General features: G+C 41.8%; 3 protein-coding genes across 3 annotated transcripts; all 3 read left to right on the top strand.

Annotated features, from left to right (window-relative positions):
• The first annotated feature begins 60 nt into the window (after positions 1 to 60).
• LOC5516948 (ATP-sensitive inward rectifier potassium channel 8) lies at positions 61 to 3,338 on the top strand. The gene has a single exon (XM_032386834.2). It carries the CDS (start codon positions 1,320 to 1,322, stop codon positions 2,586 to 2,588), a length of 1,269 nt encoding a protein of 422 aa, XP_032242725.2. The 5' UTR covers positions 61 to 1,319; the 3' UTR covers positions 2,589 to 3,338.
• A 3,426-nt stretch (positions 3,339 to 6,764) lies between these two features.
• LOC5516898 (melatonin-related receptor) lies at positions 6,765 to 8,324 on the top strand. The gene has a single exon (XM_001636940.3). It carries the CDS (start codon positions 6,992 to 6,994, stop codon positions 7,982 to 7,984), a length of 993 nt encoding a protein of 330 aa, XP_001636990.3. The 5' UTR covers positions 6,765 to 6,991; the 3' UTR covers positions 7,985 to 8,324.
• A 1,859-nt stretch (positions 8,325 to 10,183) lies between these two features.
• LOC116604856 lies at positions 10,184 to 15,838 on the top strand. The gene is made up of 3 exons (XM_048719924.1): positions 10,184 to 10,733; positions 13,223 to 13,437; positions 14,858 to 15,838. Exons 1-3 carry the CDS (start codon positions 10,628 to 10,630, stop codon positions 15,494 to 15,496), a joined length of 960 nt encoding a protein of 319 aa, XP_048575881.1. The 5' UTR covers positions 10,184 to 10,627; the 3' UTR covers positions 15,497 to 15,838.
• The last annotated feature ends 2,562 nt before the right edge of the window (positions 15,839 to 18,400 follow it).

The following is an 18,400-nucleotide window of genomic DNA, read 5'->3' as shown; positions in this document are numbered from 1 at the left end:
CTTTTAAATTTACAAAACGGTATTTTCGCACTTTTGAGTCGTACTAGGAACCCTCTCAAAAAAAAAAAATTCTATTTGATTTTTCTGATTTATTTTGCACGTGCGCATTTTTGATTTGGCGCGCCGAATTTACAATATTTCCCTCCATTTTGCATTTATCTTTGCGAGGGCACTTAATAATAAACATAATTTATCTTGCCTGGCTAAAACACCATGTGATCCTATTTTAAGTATCTCCACGCCGTTTATTGGCCGATCTTTTAATCATATTGTATGAAATATGTAAAGGCCTATTGTTATGTTAAGAACATCTGTTCTTGATGCAGTAGTTTCGAGACAGTTTTGACTATTGTATTGTACTTGACTACTAGCTGTGTTTTGTTATAGGAAATATTAAAGTGATACGATTCATTGATGCTTGCGGTCAAGAGAGTTCAGGCGAAAATCGCTTGTTTTTTGGTGGTTTCTGAGAGAGTTGCATCTGTGTTTCACGGTAACGTAAAAAACGTTGCTAAGGAGTTTCACGCCTATATTTTCAGGTAGAAGTTAGTTCAAATCTATTGTCGTTTATTATTTATAGCGCGTAATTGTTATTCATTTTTACCTGAAAAGGTCAAATTTCCCTTAAGTTTTTTTGTATACGCTTCAAATCCATAGATGTACAGTGTTTGTTAATGTTGTGTACTTATATCTATTATTATATCTATCGCGTCGACATAGGGTTGACGATTATAATCTTTTAGGCGAACATGTCGAAAGTGTTATCGCCATGTGCTAAAGGATTCTATCATCGCTGCTTTATCACCTAATTTACAACGAAGGCGTTTTTTTTTTTTTCACCTAACCTTGCCCCAACATGGACTTCAATTGGGATTATGTATTTTATGTTACATTTAATATCAAATGCGGGCGTTAAATCAATAACATTGACTGTTTCCCAATGAACTGTCATGCGTCAACGTCTTTTGTTTGATCAGGGGGTAAAGCTTGGCCACCAGCCAATCAGCGGTCGTTTCAGTTGACTTCCTGCGAGAGCAAATACCTATATGCTCTAAGCCACGCGGTCTGTGACGACGAAATCACAACACAAGCCGTGACCCGGTTACGTAAAATGTACTGTCTAAAAATGACATAAATCTGGGCCGAAATTTAACTTTAAAGAGCAAATCACTGTTGATTAATTATGCCGTGACTAGTGGATATTTAACCATGGCGATTAATAACTTTCTAGACAGCGTATAACTATTAATTCTCGCCCAAACAAATACACCGTTCTCCCGGCATTGTTCAAGACACTCTTACGGGACTCTACAGTGTAAATGATGGAGTTAGAGGTTGATCTTGGCATTACGGGAAATTATGTCAACCAAAGGAAAGTAACAAAACACGGGAAGAGAAGATCTTATATCAAGAAGTTACAGAAAAGGCGGCTTATTGGCAAGAAAGGAACGGTGAATATTGTGTCGGATGTACCACGTAGGCCACAGTTATACTTGGCGGATCATTTTACAACTCTCATCGATGCAAGGTGGAGATACGTTTTCCTCATTTTTACGGTCTCTTTTCTTGTAAGCTGGTTAATTTTCGGGAGTCTGTGGTGGGGTGTTTATCTCTATCGTCAAAAGTACTTCAATATTGAGTGTATTGAGAAGGTCGACAGTTGGACCTCTGCATTTTTGTTTTCACTCGAGACACAAACTACGATTGGATATGGCGGGAGGCAAGTAACGCCACATTGCCCTGAAGGTGTATTTCTGCTGATCGTTCAGTGCATAGTCGGACTTTTAATTTCATCGACAATGCTTGGATTAATATTTGCTAAACTCTCCCGTCCACACTTGAGAGGTCGGACTGTATTATTTTCTAATCACGGGGTGATTGCTTTGCGAGATGGCAAACTTTGCTTGATGTTCAGAGTTGGCGATATTAGAACGAAAAGTCAACTAATAGAATCTCACATGCGTGCAGTAGTCGTTCGAAGACATTGCACAAAGGAAGGCAAAGAAATTGGATTTTTTCAGCAAGGATTACCGTTACGCCACGATTTGATTTGTGAAGAGGAGGAGAAAATAAACTTATTCATCCCAGCAATAGTTGTACACGAGATCAACGATGAAAGTCCTTTCTACAACGTCTCCGCAGACAACTTGCTCAGGCTAGATTTCGAAGTTGTTCTAATTCTAGAAGGAATAGTCGAATCCACCGGAATGACAACCCAAGCAAGGACGTCCTACATAGCAGACGAAATACACTGGGGGCATAATTTCACGGAATTAGTCACTTATGACTGCTTCAAGAACGGTGCCTACCATATCGACTTTTCCCGGTTCCATGACACCTATCCAGTTGATACCCCTAGATGTTCTGCTAGAGAACTAAACATGCAAACTTCAAGCTCTTCGGGGTGCTCATCGCATTGCCCCTCTGAGCTCGGAATGGTAGAGCAACAAGAAGAGGCGCCATCAGACGAAATAACTGGCTGTGATAATGAAGTCGAGGTTGGATCGGATGAGGCGCATCAACGGTTGGGATTACAGTTGATGCCAAATAGCAGCACAGACGCCGGTCGAGTTATAACTCGTCTTTAATTTACTCTACAGAAGAAAACTTTGATTTATTCAAACTTTGCGATTGAACTGACTGTTTACCTTCAAAAGGTCAAGTGTATATTATTATAAGAGCGTTAAAAGGTTTCTTAATTGTGGTTAAGGCATGGTAGTTTTTATTCCTTCTTTGTTGTTGACGTTAAAATTCTTCTATTTTGGATGTTTTTGAGCTATTTTGTACTTTATTTCCTACGTTCAGATTAATCTATAAAGTCACGAGGGGTAAGCACAATATAATTTACTAATATGTTAGGCTTAAAAATCGAGTGAGAACCATTCTAGAAATAGAAATTGAAAATAAGAAAAATAGAAAAGTCAAAAAATAAAAATAGAAAACTCACTACAACAAATTTATTTAGGAATCAGGAAATTATGATCCTGTAGATACGAGTGCCACTCATCAATTATTGAATCAGTTGACTGTTTATTTTAAAAGTGATTGCCGTTTATGACTGTAAATGTCGAATTTGGACAACTCAAGTTACAACGCTAGTGTGTCAAATATCAAATTCGTGTCAAAAAGACCAAAACAAGTGACCAGTTGTGATCTGTATAAATTGCTCAAAGTGTTATATTTAAATATTTATTCTTCTGCTTTTATGCAGAAGTCTTTTGTACATTTTTCACTTAATTAAGTGAGTTAATTGCTCGCTTTTTAAAGTATGCACATCACATACCACATTCGCACTTCGCATGTTTGTTGTGTTTTCAATAAAGTCAACTTTACGAGAATTTGCAAAGTGTTTTTTATTTACTCGAAAGCCAATGTAGTTAGCGTGCACTGTAAAACTATTCTTTGTTATAATAAACGTTTCTTATAAGTAGTATAAGTGACATAAGTAGGGCAGGAACCCTTTATCCCACTGTCCGTTCTACATGAAGAAGTTTGAGCCATTTTAACTTGTTTTGAAGCCCCTGTTTAAGAATGAAGTACCGAACGCCAAATCCGTAGGGCTCTTTGTATTTTGGCATGTAGAGCGTTACTAAAACCATTTTTGTTGACACTTGACTTTTGTTTCTGAACGGAAACAGCTTTAAGCTGTCAATTTCATTTTCATGTTTTATTTTCGGAACGGTGTAGATTCTCACGCTAGGTGAATAAAGCGATACGATCAAAGCCAACCCGCATTCTAAAGGTACGGCCTTTTTGAGAAGTTTTTTTTTTTTTATCGTTTTAATTATATTGCCTCCCTCCATTTATCGAATGTTTTTAGGCCCATGGAAACAACTTACATAAATATAGTTATTTGATGGGATATTGTACTGAAAACATCGAATGCTAATGCCGCTAAAGATGTTTCTTTTTGTGCAAAGTCCTTCCCGGTCATGTAGTAATTATCAATCGACACAAATAAAATACTCGCAGTAAACACATAATTAAACCTAAGCCAACACAATAACAATAATAAGGAAAGAGCGAAATAATAACGCCATTACGAAAGAACAGTCTTGCTTTAACAAAATTAGCATAATCTGCCAGAAGTATTGTGCGGCTCTGCGGCCCTGTGGATTTTACTGCGAAATTTCCGGGAAACATTGAGTTTTAGACGTTTTTAAAGGATTTTATTTTGGGGAAAATACCGTACAATTCCGATATGCCCCATGGTTTCAAATGTTCTCCGCTCTGCCAAGCTCTCCGCCAATAAACACGGAAACACCTCAGCATGAGCCCCTGCCTTAGCCAATGATGTCTGAATTCCTCTCCTGACTGGATACTCAAAGCCAATTTTTCCTCGATTCCCTCGATTCGTCTTTTTTTAAGCTATGTCATTCGAACACTTGCGAACATGAACTATTTACTAATAGCCTTCCAATAGCCCAATTTCTAGTTCTACTATGACCGCTGGACTTATAGACTAAGGACGCATGAATACAGTGTAAGCCTCGACTTGATGCAAATTCCATGGGCATACCAGCGATAATCCTCTTGAACTTGGAATAAAACAATGCAGAAACCTGAGAATACTTCATGATTCCGCTGGTATTTGCAATCGATTCAATTGAAAACGAGGCTTGCACTGTATTTATGCGTCCTCTGTGCCTATGACCAGCAGGCAAAACGGAACTTAGCCTGCTTGCAGGCGGTACTCGGTTATCATCGCGAAAAACCCTCTCCGTTCGATGATCGGGCGCCATATTGTATTCTAAGCTCGGTTATCATCGCGGAAAACCCTCCCCGTTCGATGATCGGGCGCCATATTGTATTCTAAGCCGCACGGTTCCTGGGGGCGAGCGCAAAAACAGACACAGGGTAGGGGGGAAAGGAGAGGGAAGGGGGAAGGGGTTTTTTTTTCCTCTTCCCTCTCCTTTCCTCCCTGCCCTGCGTCCGTTTTTGCGCTCGCCCCCAGGAACCGTGCGGCTTAGAATACAATATGGCGCCCTATCATCGAACGGAGAGGGTTTTCCGCGATGATAACCGATTTTTCGCGATGATAACCGAGTACCGCCTGCAAGCAGGCTAAACGGAACTCGAAACTGGACTATTGGGCTTGTTCATATGGGCACAGGGAGCACGGAAATTAGGATACTTTGTCAGCGATTTCTTAATAAAAAAACAAAAACTGCATTCCCAATTTGTGTTGAATATTGTATTCAGCAAATAAAATATCGCTCACCTTTGTGCGAAATGTCTCCTGCCTCCCGATTCAGCGAAATCCTTACTCGTTACATTTCTATTTCTTTTGTCTAAAAACCCACGGGATCGTTGTTTTCAACTCTCGAAACATTTGTTCGTTAAATTAGGGTAAAGTGATATATCCTCACCAGCCTCATTGTGTTCTCATTATGGGACGGAGACCTGGCTCCGCCAAAATGATGCTACCAAGTCTGTCCAATCCATAAGCTGAGTTACCCAGGGGCAGATATATGGTAATGGTAAGAAGAGAAAAGTATTAACCATCCTAAGAATAACCCCATTATTAAAATGCTCATTATTCAGAATATAAAAATCTAAATACCCACAACTCATACCTTAACTTACTCCAAAAACTTCGACCTGAAGAACGGCACATAAAATAGACAAGCCCTAGTATCTCTCCCCAAAACAAAAACGTCAATCAGAACTGGGGTTGCCAGGCGAGGGATAAAATGAACCGAATTATCTGGTCCGCCGTAGAAATATACTAACATACCTGGCAGAGTAACCAGACACCAACCCGAAGCCCAGGGACCCGGAATACCCAGTCCCCAGACAGGGCAATTAAGGGTTTTACAGGCCCATACCCAGAATTTTTCTTGGTGGTGGACCGAATTAATTTTTTTCTGGGGGGAGGGGAGGGAGTGAGTCATCTGTTACTGTGAGTTTTCTGATAAAAATCTGATCACCTCCGAAAGAACAAAAAGAGATTCTTTATGCCTTTGCAGTATCTCCCAATGGACGTTTATTGTCGGATTTGCCTCCTAAAACGTCTGACTTATGGATTGATGACATACCAGAGTGATATATCTTGTGCTTTATAGTATTGTCTACAAAAAGCTCGCTATAGAGAACCGAAAATGGACTTTTGGCCGTTGTGTTTGTGTGTGTGCCCCCCCCCCCCCCCCCCTGGATACGGGCCTGGTATTAGATAACCCCTCCGATGAAGCGTTGCGACGAGACAGTGGTCCTGTCGCCACTCGTAAAATAAAGCCAGCTAACAACATATGGCAATGCCCAACCAGTCGCCTGATATAAGAACTGAAATGATTTTTTTTTGCGAGGTCCAAGACCAGACGTCTTGCATGCAATAAAATTATAAGAAAAGTAATGGCGTAAAAGTCCCAAACCAGTATCTGTGCATTCAATTAAATTTTAGGAAAATTTACGAAAAATTGCAATGGTAAATTTTGCGAGGTTTGGACCATCACCAAACAAGCAATAACAAAATGAAATTAAAATTGAAAAAAAAAAAGACGCGGCAATCCACACACGCCGAGACCAAATGAACTCAACTGCGTAGACAGGTAGAGGGTAATTTCCCCCTTCAGACTAGTGCTTATAATCTCTGTAGGCACTTCATAAGCCACACCGTTTTAGCCAAGCTACTTACGGCTTTATGAACAAATCAATAAAAAAAATGATCCTAAATTCCTCATCTTTTTTGATAACTCCCAATGGTTGAGAAAACGGTTTGTCTGCGTGGGTAGTCGCGAGTAATCATTTAAAACAGCGCGCAAAACGGCAAGTCCACCAGAATTAACACTTTTATAGCACAGCTATAGCACAGATGAAAACACGCTGTAATTTCCCACTTAATGAATGGCTCTAGTATTCTACCGCTTTTGGAATTTTTAATTTGGGAGCGCTACAGGGAGTAGCCTAGGCATGAGGTTTTACGCGTATAACTACGCTTGCTAGCATCCGAAATTAGTTAGAGCTGAGCTGGTGTTGGCGCTTTCGGTTCGTGATGAACGAAACACCTGAGTTTTACGAGTTGTATCAAGCAATGAAAAAACGAGGCAATGTCCAGCGCATCGCCGAAGTTTCCTTATGGTGTTTAATATGCTTTTGCGCGCTTCTCGGCAACTCAGCGACTCTTCTTGTCATAGCAAAGAATCGCCGCCTTTGGGGCTCCACCAACATGCTCATAGCATGCCTGGCGGTGTTTGATCTCTCAATGTCTGTTCTAAACGGGTTGCCGTTCGCTGCACCATCTCTAGCGATAGGTAAATGGCCGTTCTCTTATGCCGCCTGTCAATACATGGGCTATTCCGGCATCGCTATTGCCGTCGGTTCAATGCAGACGATTTCTTGCATCGCCGTCAATAGATTCTACCGAGTTGTGAGACCCACTAAGTTTAAGAGGGCTTTTAGTGTAAGATCAACTGCCGTGTATATCGTAACCCTGTGGGTGTTCGCCCTGATCGCGCCATTACCTTACATACTAGAAGACGAGAAATTCAAGTTCCAGCCTGGTAAGATCCTCTGCTTTCCTTCGTCTGAAAGCGGCTTGCAAAAAGGGCTTCATTTTATCGTTCTCGTACTCATTCCGGGCACCGTCATCTGCTACTGTTATCTACGAGTGTATCTTAAGGTGCGACAGCACATGGTTGCCGTGACGACCTCTATCGGCGCCGAGGAGATAGCGATAACTAAGACTCTGGTGGCGATTGTGTTGGGCTACCTGTGTTGCTGGGTACCCATTCTCGCTATCGACTTGGTGGATTTCTTCATCGGGCGCTTGGTGATGCCGCGATGGGTGTATCTCTTGTATGGCTACCTCGCCATGTTGAGCAGTGTTACGAGTCCAGTGATTTACGCGCTACTAATCCCAACCTTTCGACGAGAGTATCTCAAACTGATAAAGAAAATACGGAAGTGTAACAGAGTGGGCAACTGCAGGGTCGAAGATAGCATCGAAACTACAGAGGTCTGCGTCATCTCGTCTAAGTACATGTGATCCGAGCAAGCGCCGACGTCCATGTTTTTGCCTTTCTTAAAGGACGCGGATAATTCGACTACAGAAGGTAATAACGACAATAACGAGTGCATTTTTTCATGGAATTGACTGGCTCTCAACCTCCCCACTTGTTACAGTTGGGGTTTTCTGTACACCAAGACAGCGTATCTATGCCCGGCTTTTGCACACTTATCCCCGTTAATAGGGGACTTGCGCTAAGAGATCACGTGACCTTTTGAGTGGCAAATTCAAGCCAAAATAAACACAGAAATAACTGCGCCTGTCACGTCAGATAACGACACACACACAAAAAAAAAATAAATGAAAATAAACCCATTCTGAAAAAAGAAAATTCTGGTTTTATTCGTAAGCGCCGCTAAAAGCCTGGGCGCGCTTGTTTGCCATCCAAAAAGTCACGTGATCGCTAATCACAAGTCCCAATTAGCAAACACCCACGCGCGCTATGACAGGGATAGCTCCGCCTTCTTGCGCATGCTCAAAAGTCATATCAGTCACTTTAAATTAGCCCGTTATTGACTTCCGATTTCAAGTTCGGTTTAAATTACTCTTAGCTAAGACTTGAATTCGGTTTTATTTAATTAATTAATTAATTAATTAATTATAAATAATTAATTTTAGATAATTGGTTTAAAATAATTAATTTATTAATCAAAATCGGTTTTAATTACTCTTAGCTAAGACTTGAATCAATTTTGAATCTTTTAATTTGGTTCCACTGCGTTAAAATGGTTCATCTTGCTGAAAATCTCTTGTTTTAAAGAATGTCGATCATCCAGCACCATTGAAATGACCGTCCACGATCAAAGTCTCATTACTTTATAAGCGAAATTTGATTTAAAGTAGATCAGTTACTTGCTTGAATTAGCCCATGGAAATGGATCTCTTCGTGTGACTTTGTATTGTGCGGGAGGACAGAGCAAAAATATGGAAAGTTTTCCCAAAAATAAGGTCTAGTTAACTCCGGTAAGCTTGAATTTTTGCATAAATGTCCCTTTTGTTATGTAAACCAACATATCAAAAAGCGTTTTTTTCTAAGGCTTGAAGTGCAATTTTCGAATGTTCAAAGTATGAATTCTCCTCGTTTTTAGTCGGGTTCTGATCAGAAATAAAGCCAACTTTGCTCGCTAATATCTCAATTTCATATCTTGAGCTTATATATTGAGAATTGGAAAATTTCATACCATTTTTTTGCTCTGTCGTGCGGGAGCGTAAAATGGTGGCGTGATTGGCCTTCTTCAAACAAAACATCTGGCCCTGATCCCAGGGCATTACAAGCACGGCTTACTAGTTTAGTGATGTCAGACAATTTTATTTTGAGCTATTTTTCGCGCTAACACACCGCGAATTAAAAAAAATATTGTATATGATGAATAAAACGTATTATAAACTATGTTCACTAAACTAAAGTAAAATTGTAAAGTAAATACAACGAAAATTGCTGCTTGAAAAAAATCCGTTTTTGTCCCGTTTTTATACTCAGGGGCCAGCGCCCCCCCCCCCCCCCCCCCCCCCTCTCTATTCTGAGCGGATGTTTCTTTATATATGAACGTTTTTTAAACCAACAACGGATTTCAAGCGGTACCTATGCAACCGAGGACAAATTTGTTTGAACAGTTTAAAACCTGAAACCACAAACCCACCCCTCCCCCCAACTTTCGCCCCATCCCCCCCCCCCACCCCAACTTATGTGACAACTCCGCCGCCCCTGATACTATTTTTAACTTGAAGAAGTGGCCTTTCAAATAATCTAATTGATTGAATCCATGAGCTGAGCTAAAATTGTTAAATATTTTTTTATCCCCTTATGAAGACTCAAAGTTTATATTTTATTCAAGAATGTCATCTTGTTATGATGGTTAACCCGAGCAACGCTTGTGTTTGACACGGGAACAATCCTCGAAATTATTAGAATTGGTTTATAAAACCGTGGAGTACGTTCAGTTTATTTAGCACTGATATACCCTAATGTCTAATGATTTAAAGCAGGTGTAGTAAAAAGCATAGCATCTACATTGTTATACTGTTTAATATTTTTAAAGTTACGAACCATGGTTAAGGACCCAAAATGGCTTCTCCAAACCATGTTATCCGGATTTTTTTTCTTTGAAATCCCGTTATTTCCGATGATGTTTACTATTACCCCGAAACCCGCTTGTTTGCTTCCCTTATCCAGATCGCAGACGAAAAAAGAAAAGGAAATTAAATCGTTTAACCCCCATCCCTTAAAAACTTTTGTTTTGAGGATTTGTTGTTATGTCGTGTTATAGGGGGAGGCTCCCAGGATACCACATCAAGATTAGAAGGGCTACCCAAGTATAGAACCATATTAAGGGAAGATTTTAGCTACCATGTATTTCTTTAAACCTTTTAACCCAAGGGGGGAGGGCACCGGACCGGTAGACCCCCCATCCCTTACCATCGCAACGATCCACCACTGCTTTATGTTAGACGTTTTCATTGCTAAGTAACATAAGGATCAATTGTCTTCCTATTTATTAGGTAATTCCTTTATCCTCAATTAACATTTCTTCAAAAACTTCTGATATAACAGTCGGTTGAATATAACTATCCTTTTTTTGATTCTCAAAGACTTCCATACCGGAAAAAATTTGTAGCGAGAGAATGAAAAGCTGGTTTGCTATCTTCACTGCAGCGTTTTCGTTTGCTTTTACCGGCGCAGTTTTCCGTTCAGAAGACAAAAACGATGGAAATTACAAGCGTTTTGAAGGTACGGTCTTCTTTTAAAGTTCTTCTACTTTCAGATATCGACTTACAGCCTATCAGTTCTATTCGGATTAGCAAAAGATGCAGAAAAGTTTCTTTTTTCCAGAAACTTTTCTCAGTTGAATGATTAATGTATTGCGTTGATATCGAGAAATGTTTCTCTTTGTGCATATCCGCCTGTCTTGTGAGGAATATTGCTGATTCTGAAGGCTGTTGAGGGTTAACGAGGGCTAATTATGATTGATATGGTAGTGATGACTGTTGATGAAGGCTAGTGAAGGCTAGTGATGGTTATGGTAAGGGTGATGGCGGATGTGAATAATGGATGTTGATCAAGCTGATAAGGGTAGAAAATTGTTTGGCTAGTGATCGTTAATCATGAGGCTGATAAGAATTAATGAAGGCTGATAAGGGCTGAAGATACAAAGGCTGATAAGGGTAGATGATGGTTGATGAAGGCTGATAAGGGTAGATGATGGTTGATGAAGGCTGATATGGGTTAATGATGGTTGATGAAGGCTCATATGGGTTAATGATGGTTGATGAAGGCTGATATGGGTTAATGATGATTGATGAAGGCTGATATGGGTTAATGATGGTTGATGAAGGCTGATATGGGTTAATGATGGTTGATTAAGGCTGATAAGGGTTGATGGTGTTTGATGAAGGACACTGATGAGTGCTAATAAAAAATAACAATAATGGCTTATGCAATAGATGGGGGATTGTTATAAAAAAACAATAATGGCTTATGGGGGATTGTTAGCCATATATCATATTTCATATACATATATCTTGTCTCTCAATGAACCAGTTGTATATTTATAACAAGCTTTGTATTTCACATAAATTTCTCACATACATTTTTCACGGTGAACAATTTTTAGCAGAATGAGTCATTTTCTAGCGATACTTGTTTGATAAAGCAGGTGTATACTTGTGATGTTTTAGGTGTTCAATATTTTAGAAGTTATCCATGTTTTATATTGCTTTTGTTTTGTTCCGTAAATTATGCCAGTGATACTCTTGCGCTTTCTTTGCTTAGCAACGTCGCATTATTTTCCCGATCAGTAGAAACTACACAAAAAGTTTGACCCATAACTAACTTCTGTCTGTATAGCAGGCGCGAAAACAGGCGGCAAAAAAGTGGGTCATTTCTTATTAGCGGAGCTCCCACGCGAAGCTCCGCGTAAGCGGAGCCCCATACCTATGAAAAAGTGGTATACAAAACAAATATGGTAACAAATATTGGTAACCCACCGACTCTAGTTTTCGTGACGCGATGTCCGTCCGTCCCTTAAAAGCATCATATGGCAACCAAACTCGGTAGGTGTCATGTAGGTGCTCCTTCCCCCCCTGCCCTGCGTCCGTTTTTGCGCTCGCCCCCAGGACCACTCGGCTTAAAATACAAGATGGCGCCCGATTATCGAACGGAGAGGCTTTTCCGTAATAATAGCACCGAGTACCGCCTGCAAGCAGGCTAGCTCCAATGTCGTAACGTAATTGTGACGTCATCAATGACATCACTAGAAGCAAAATATGTTGACGTCATCAAAATAAAAAAAAATTCATATCTTGTGAAACAAAACATTATATACCGACCAAACTTGGTAGGTGTCATGTATGTGTCAAGGGCAATGCCAAGATATGGTCACGTGATGCGTGACGTCATCGATGACGTCACTTTTAAAAAAATATTATAATGTCATATCTATCTTCATATCTCCTAAACGAAACATCATATGACAACGAAACTTGGTATGTACCATGGATGTGTCAAGGGGGTGCACCAATTTAGTCACGTGATTGTGACGTCATCGATGGACTCACTAAAAGCAGAACATGCTGATGTCATGGAAACAAAAATATATATATATATGTATTTCATTAAAGAAACATCGTATGACCGACAAAACTCAGAAAGTGTCATGTATGTTTCAAGAGGGGTGCAATGGGATGGTCACGTGACATTATCAATTACGTCAATAAAGTAAAACTACCCTGAAGCCGAAACAATAAACTTGTTATGTGTCATGTAGATATCGAGGGTGGGGGGAAGGGGGAATAACAAGTTGGTCGCGTGATCTGTGAAATAGTTGACGTCGTCAAAACAGAAATATAATAATTTGTAATATCTCTTAAAATATCAAACGAAAGTAAGCAAATATTTGGTCGTTTGGAGCTCCGCCTTTAGGCAATGCTTAAATCTATATATTAAGGAATCTTTAAATACTATCCTTTTTCCATATGATACCATATGACTGCGGACCCGCCTTCAGCCAATCCTGGGTACACGTCTGTTAAGGTAGATTACAACCCCTTTGTATGTTTTTGGTATAAATGATTTTCTACGGTGTAATTTGTTTTTGTCGCCGTGAGCAATTTTTTTACCGTGATACTTGTGGGCCAATATCACCAGAAAATAAATTGTTAGTAAATAAAAGAAAATACTCTGAAATCCGTACGCAACCTTGACCTATTCTGCATCCACAGGCAAGCGGTTAAACGAATCGATCATTGCGATCCAGAATGTGGACGACAATATAGACTGCGCCCTTCTCTGCACAGAACATCCACAATGCCTTTCGTTCAACTTCAAGAGCCCGGATGTGTGCGAGCTAACGTCATCAGATGGTTATAGCGGAGGTGTGATTGACAGACTCCTTGACGACCTGACATCAGTGTTTTACCGGGACAATGAAGCAATGGTAAAAGAGATGCTGAGGATGTAATGAGGGTTTCTTTATGTCACTTTGATCAACTTTTAGCGCAATTTGGTTAGGGCTCGAGAAGCCTCTACTAGAAGGGAAAAAAGGACTGTCTCAAAGCCATTGTATTTTTACATAATTTCTTTGATTTTTTTTCAGCCGTTTTCCCCCAAACATGTTTAAACAACGACGCGAAAATCGGAAATCGAGAAAAAAAGTTGGTCAAGATTGACATTAAACTTTTCAACTTTAACTTTAAATAATTTAATTGCAGCAATCAAATGGCAAAACTGCAATTACTTCGGAATCTAAAATCACAAAATTCAGTTCCAAGATGGTTCCGCATGGAATCGAGTATTAACTCGTTTTGTAGGACAGTTATCGAGGATTAACTCGATTTGTCGGTTTGTAGTCCCAAAACACTATAGCTTGAGTATCAGGCTTTTTTAGGGGGGCCCTCCCCCCCTCCCCTTAAGGCCTGATACTCAGGCTAAAAACACTATAGTCAAGCCTAGAATCTTATTTCTAGCATAGCGAACAAAGATAGTCTAGTTTTCAGCGCACACGTTCCCGTTTTTGCTAGACCGTAAAACTTGGAGTTTTCACATTGTCGTTTGAAGGAAAACGGCTGAAATGTATCAGACAGAATCCATTTCAGAGTGTATTTCATGTCTGGCTCTTCTGCCGTCGCCTTTCGCGTTGCCGTTGCCGTTGTCGTTGCCGTTGTCGTTGTCGTTGTCGTTGTCGTTGTCGTTGTCGTTGTCGTTGTCGTTGCCGTTGTCGTTGTCATTGTCGTTGTCGTTTCGTTGTTGTTGTCGTTGTCGTTGCCGTTGTCGTTGCCGTTGTCGTTGCCGTTGTCGTTGTCGTTGTCGTTGTCGTTGCCGTTGTCGTTGTCGTTGTCGTTGTCGTTGTCGTTGTCGTTGTCGTTGTCGTTGCCGTTGCCGTTGCCGTTGCCGTTGTCGTTGTCGTTGCCGTTGTCGTTGTCGGTGTCGTTGTCGTTGTCGTTGCCGTTTTCGTTGTCGTTGTCGTTGCCGTTGTCGTTGCCGTTGTCGTTGTCGTTGTCGTTGTCGTTGCCGTTGTCGTTGTCGTTGTCGTTGTCGTTGTCGTTGCCGTTGCCGTTGTCGTTGCTTATGCCTGGTGCATGCAAAGTGGTGACATAATAGGGACATAACAACATGTGCGCGCGCACTCTTTTCTTCGTATGTTCAAGTACGAATGGTTTGACATTTTGGCGTAAGCCCGACATAACGACATGGATATTTCTTTTATGTCATTATGTCCATGTCGTTATGTCGGGCTAAAGAGAGTGCGCACTCCCGTGTCGTTATATCACTAGTGTGCACCAGGCTTTATGCCCTTCTTGGGGAGGAATTGATTTTATCTTTTACACCTTTCTCAAAGGTTTCCCTTTTTCTTTTAGGAGAGCCGCAGTTGCCTGGACTACTTGAGGCGGGGACGAAAAGAAAATGGCAAATACCTCATCTATGTTCCTGGTTTTGACAATTTGAGACGGGTCATTTGTGACTTCACTACCGAACCCGGGTGGGCCTGGACCCTACTAATGTCTTTTGCGCGTAAAAATTGGCTTATTCCTGCATTCCTTGAGGTAGGACTGAATAAAGAATATGGCTACGGGATTGTTCATTTAGACTTAGAAAAGTACAGAATGACTTTAGCTGAGATGCGAGGCGTCAGAGATATATCCACCCATGTCCGCGCTACCACAAACTACAGTCCAAACCAAGGTATCTCGACCCGGGATTATGTACGTGCGAAGATCTCCAATCTTGACCCGACAACGTTCTTAGGTTTAGGCACGTGCATCAAGGTGGAGCTTATCAGCATTCGCGGTGTCCCCGGGACAGATATCACAGTCCCCTTTTGGCAAAAGGATACTATTATACTGCACACTGATGTGAGCCATGGCGAATGTGCCTATGACAATCCAACCCCACAGTTTCCATACAGTGCAAACTATTTCGGCAGGTACGGAGAATGGACACGGGATTCTCTGGGTGCGCAACCGATGACAGCACCACGCAGTGGTGGTTCGGCGTAAAGCTGTCCGACTAACGGGGGGGGGGGGATAAAGAATAGGTTGAAAGAAATGGAATTGCAAGACATCACGGAAAAATATGTTATGACGCTTCAAATAAGACCATTTAACATCTAATAAGGGGAAAAATTTCTATAAGTACTTAGCGAGTTATAACAAACAAAATATCAAATGCGCCTTCTTTTTAATTGATGCCAATTCTTTCGTCCCTGAGCCATACATAGCACAAGGATGATCAAGAAAAAATATCAAAAAACCAAAATCTCGGTATGTGCACCACGGTCTCACGTTATTTGTTGTTACTGAAAATTAGCCCGTAATACAAGGAACCGATGGCCATTGTAAGAAATTGTGTCTTTCTTTCTCTATCTAGAATTGCGTATTTTCCAGGTCTTTCCGTCATGTCGAATTACAACCGATGCCACTTACAACTGGTGGACCAGAAAAGACAGCACTCCATGCATGGGGGGGAGGGGAGGGGGAGCTACTCGGGGTTGGGGTTGATCCTAGTTGCAGTCTCCCTAGTAGCCACTTGTCACGCTAAGCGGGGAGAAGGCGGGGACCGTTGCGCAACTCCGAGACGAGCGGCTGCAAAGGAGACTAGAGCAGTTTGTGACAGCCAATTAGAAAGGAAGATATTAAGAGGAATCCAAAGGGTGATGGAGATGTGGTCGGCGAGAGCACCACACATAGCGGTGGATGACACGGTGAAGGGTGATGAACGTGTAGGCCGGGAGAGCACCACACATAGCGGTGGATGACACGGGGAAGGGTGATGAACGTGTAGGCCGGGAGAGCACCATACATAGCGGTGTATGACACGGGGAAGGGTGATGAACGTGTAGTCAGGGAGAGCACCACACAAAGCGGTGGATGACACGGGGAGGGGTGATGAACGTGTAGTCCGGGAGAGCACCACACATAGCGGTTGATGACACGGGGGGGGGGGGATGAACGTGTAGTCCGGGAGAGCACCACACATTGCGGTGGGTTACACGAGGATAGGTGATGAACGTGTAGTCCGGGAGAGCACCACACATGGCGGTGGATGACACGGGGAGGGGTGATGAACGTGTAGTCCGGGAGAGCACCACACATGGCGGTGGATGACACGGGGAGGGGTGATGAACGTGTAGTCCGGGAGAGCACCACACATAGCGGTGGATGACACGGGGAAGGGTGATGAACGTGTAGTCCGGGAGAGCACCACACAGAGCGGTGGATGACACGGGGAAGGGTGATGAACGTGTAGTCCGGGAGAGCACCACACATAGCGGTGGGTTACACGAGGATAGGTGATGAACGTGTAGTCCGGGAGAGCACCACACATGGCGGTGGATGACACGGGGAGGGGTGATGAACGTGTAGTCCGGGAGAGCACCACACATAGCGGTGGATGACACGGGGAGGGGTGATGAACGTGTAGTCCGGGAGAGCACCACACATAGCGGTGGGTTACACGGGGAGGGGTGATGAACGTGTAGTCCGGGAGAGCACCACACATAGCGGTGGATGACACGGGGAGGGGTGATGAACGTGTAGTCCGGGAGAGCACCACACATAGCGGTGGGTGACATGGGGAAGGGTGGGGGGGGGGGATTGAAGATTTATAGAAGGGGTGGGGGTTCGATAGATGCGCATTTAAATTGCATCAACACATCAAATGTAATTAATGCTTTATTTGATAAATGCTTGGTTAATATGTACAAGGCTTTTGAAGCTTTTTTTTTTTTTTACAAATATAAGTAGTACCCTCAAAGGTAATTTCTTTGTAAATAGAGTTCAATTGTATAACCTTTATGTGCTTTCACGGGCTGGCCTATTTGATACAAATACTTTTTCACGTGATGATTTGTTGCATGATCTTTGTGTAATTTAATCAATAAAGTGTCTTCTATCTATGGCCACATTAAAAAGGTATGCTATGTTGGACACCCTGAGCTCAGACATGCTGAACTCGAATTCCCGTCAAACGACATAATACAGCTGACAGGCGCGTACAAGCAAGCACAGGAAACCCGGTAAGAACGCCTAGGACTAGCCTGACCTATTTCAAATAAGGTTACACTCGGAGAATACGTGTATCGTAGCCTGTAGTGTTACAAGGCAATTAAATAAGTAAGCAAATAACAAACATAAATCTAGGTTTGGAAAACTGTATCGTCTTTTTTATGTGCCAGTAAACATTCACATGGCTCTCAGGATCTAGCCTAACGTTACCCATGGACGAATGCGGGCTAAGATACGTGAATTTTCTACTCCTACCTTGTTTGAAATAGGTAGGTTTTGAGGTTTTATAACCAAAGGTGGTCACACTGTAAGTACAACTCTAAAACGAGGGTTAGCCACTATGTGTTGTCGTAGAAATTAAAAAAAGACGGACGTACCATAATACCATTGCACCTCATTACCGGATGGCTTGCCTTAGTCAATTACTGTACTATGAAGATTAAACCTGGCATTTCCACGGCTGAAGAGTGATTTTCGTGCTATTTCAAAAATCAGTCAAAATCGTGCAGAATAGAAAAGCTCCCTCTGAATTTACCTATTTCAAGGAAACTCGGTGCCTTTCAATTGATCACAATTGGGAAAACACTGTCATATTCTGTGACCAACATTGTAATCTACAGAACCTGCGCGCGAGCAAAGGGGTGCGTTTTGGCAGCCAATAGGCGACAGGCACTAAGAAGTCACGTGACCTTTGGAGACAAAACACAGAAATGGCTCTGACCCTCATTCCAGAGAACGACGAAAAAGATAAATGCGTCAGTGAAAATAAGTCTTTTGTGGGATAGAAACTTTCTGGCTTATTTGTAAGCGATTAATAAGTTACTCTACCCTGGAGACCAGAGGCTCCGAGGGTTTTTCAAGCGAACCGAGAATTTTCGAGCGAAACGAGAGATTTTT

This window comes from Nematostella vectensis, chromosome 12 (genome assembly GCF_932526225.1).
Source record: "Nematostella vectensis chromosome 12, jaNemVect1.1, whole genome shotgun sequence".
NCBI lineage: Eukaryota > Metazoa > Cnidaria > Anthozoa > Actiniaria > Edwardsiidae > Nematostella > Nematostella vectensis.
The sequence above is the reverse complement of the archived record's forward strand: the minus strand, read 5'-3'. Positions and strand labels throughout refer to the sequence as shown.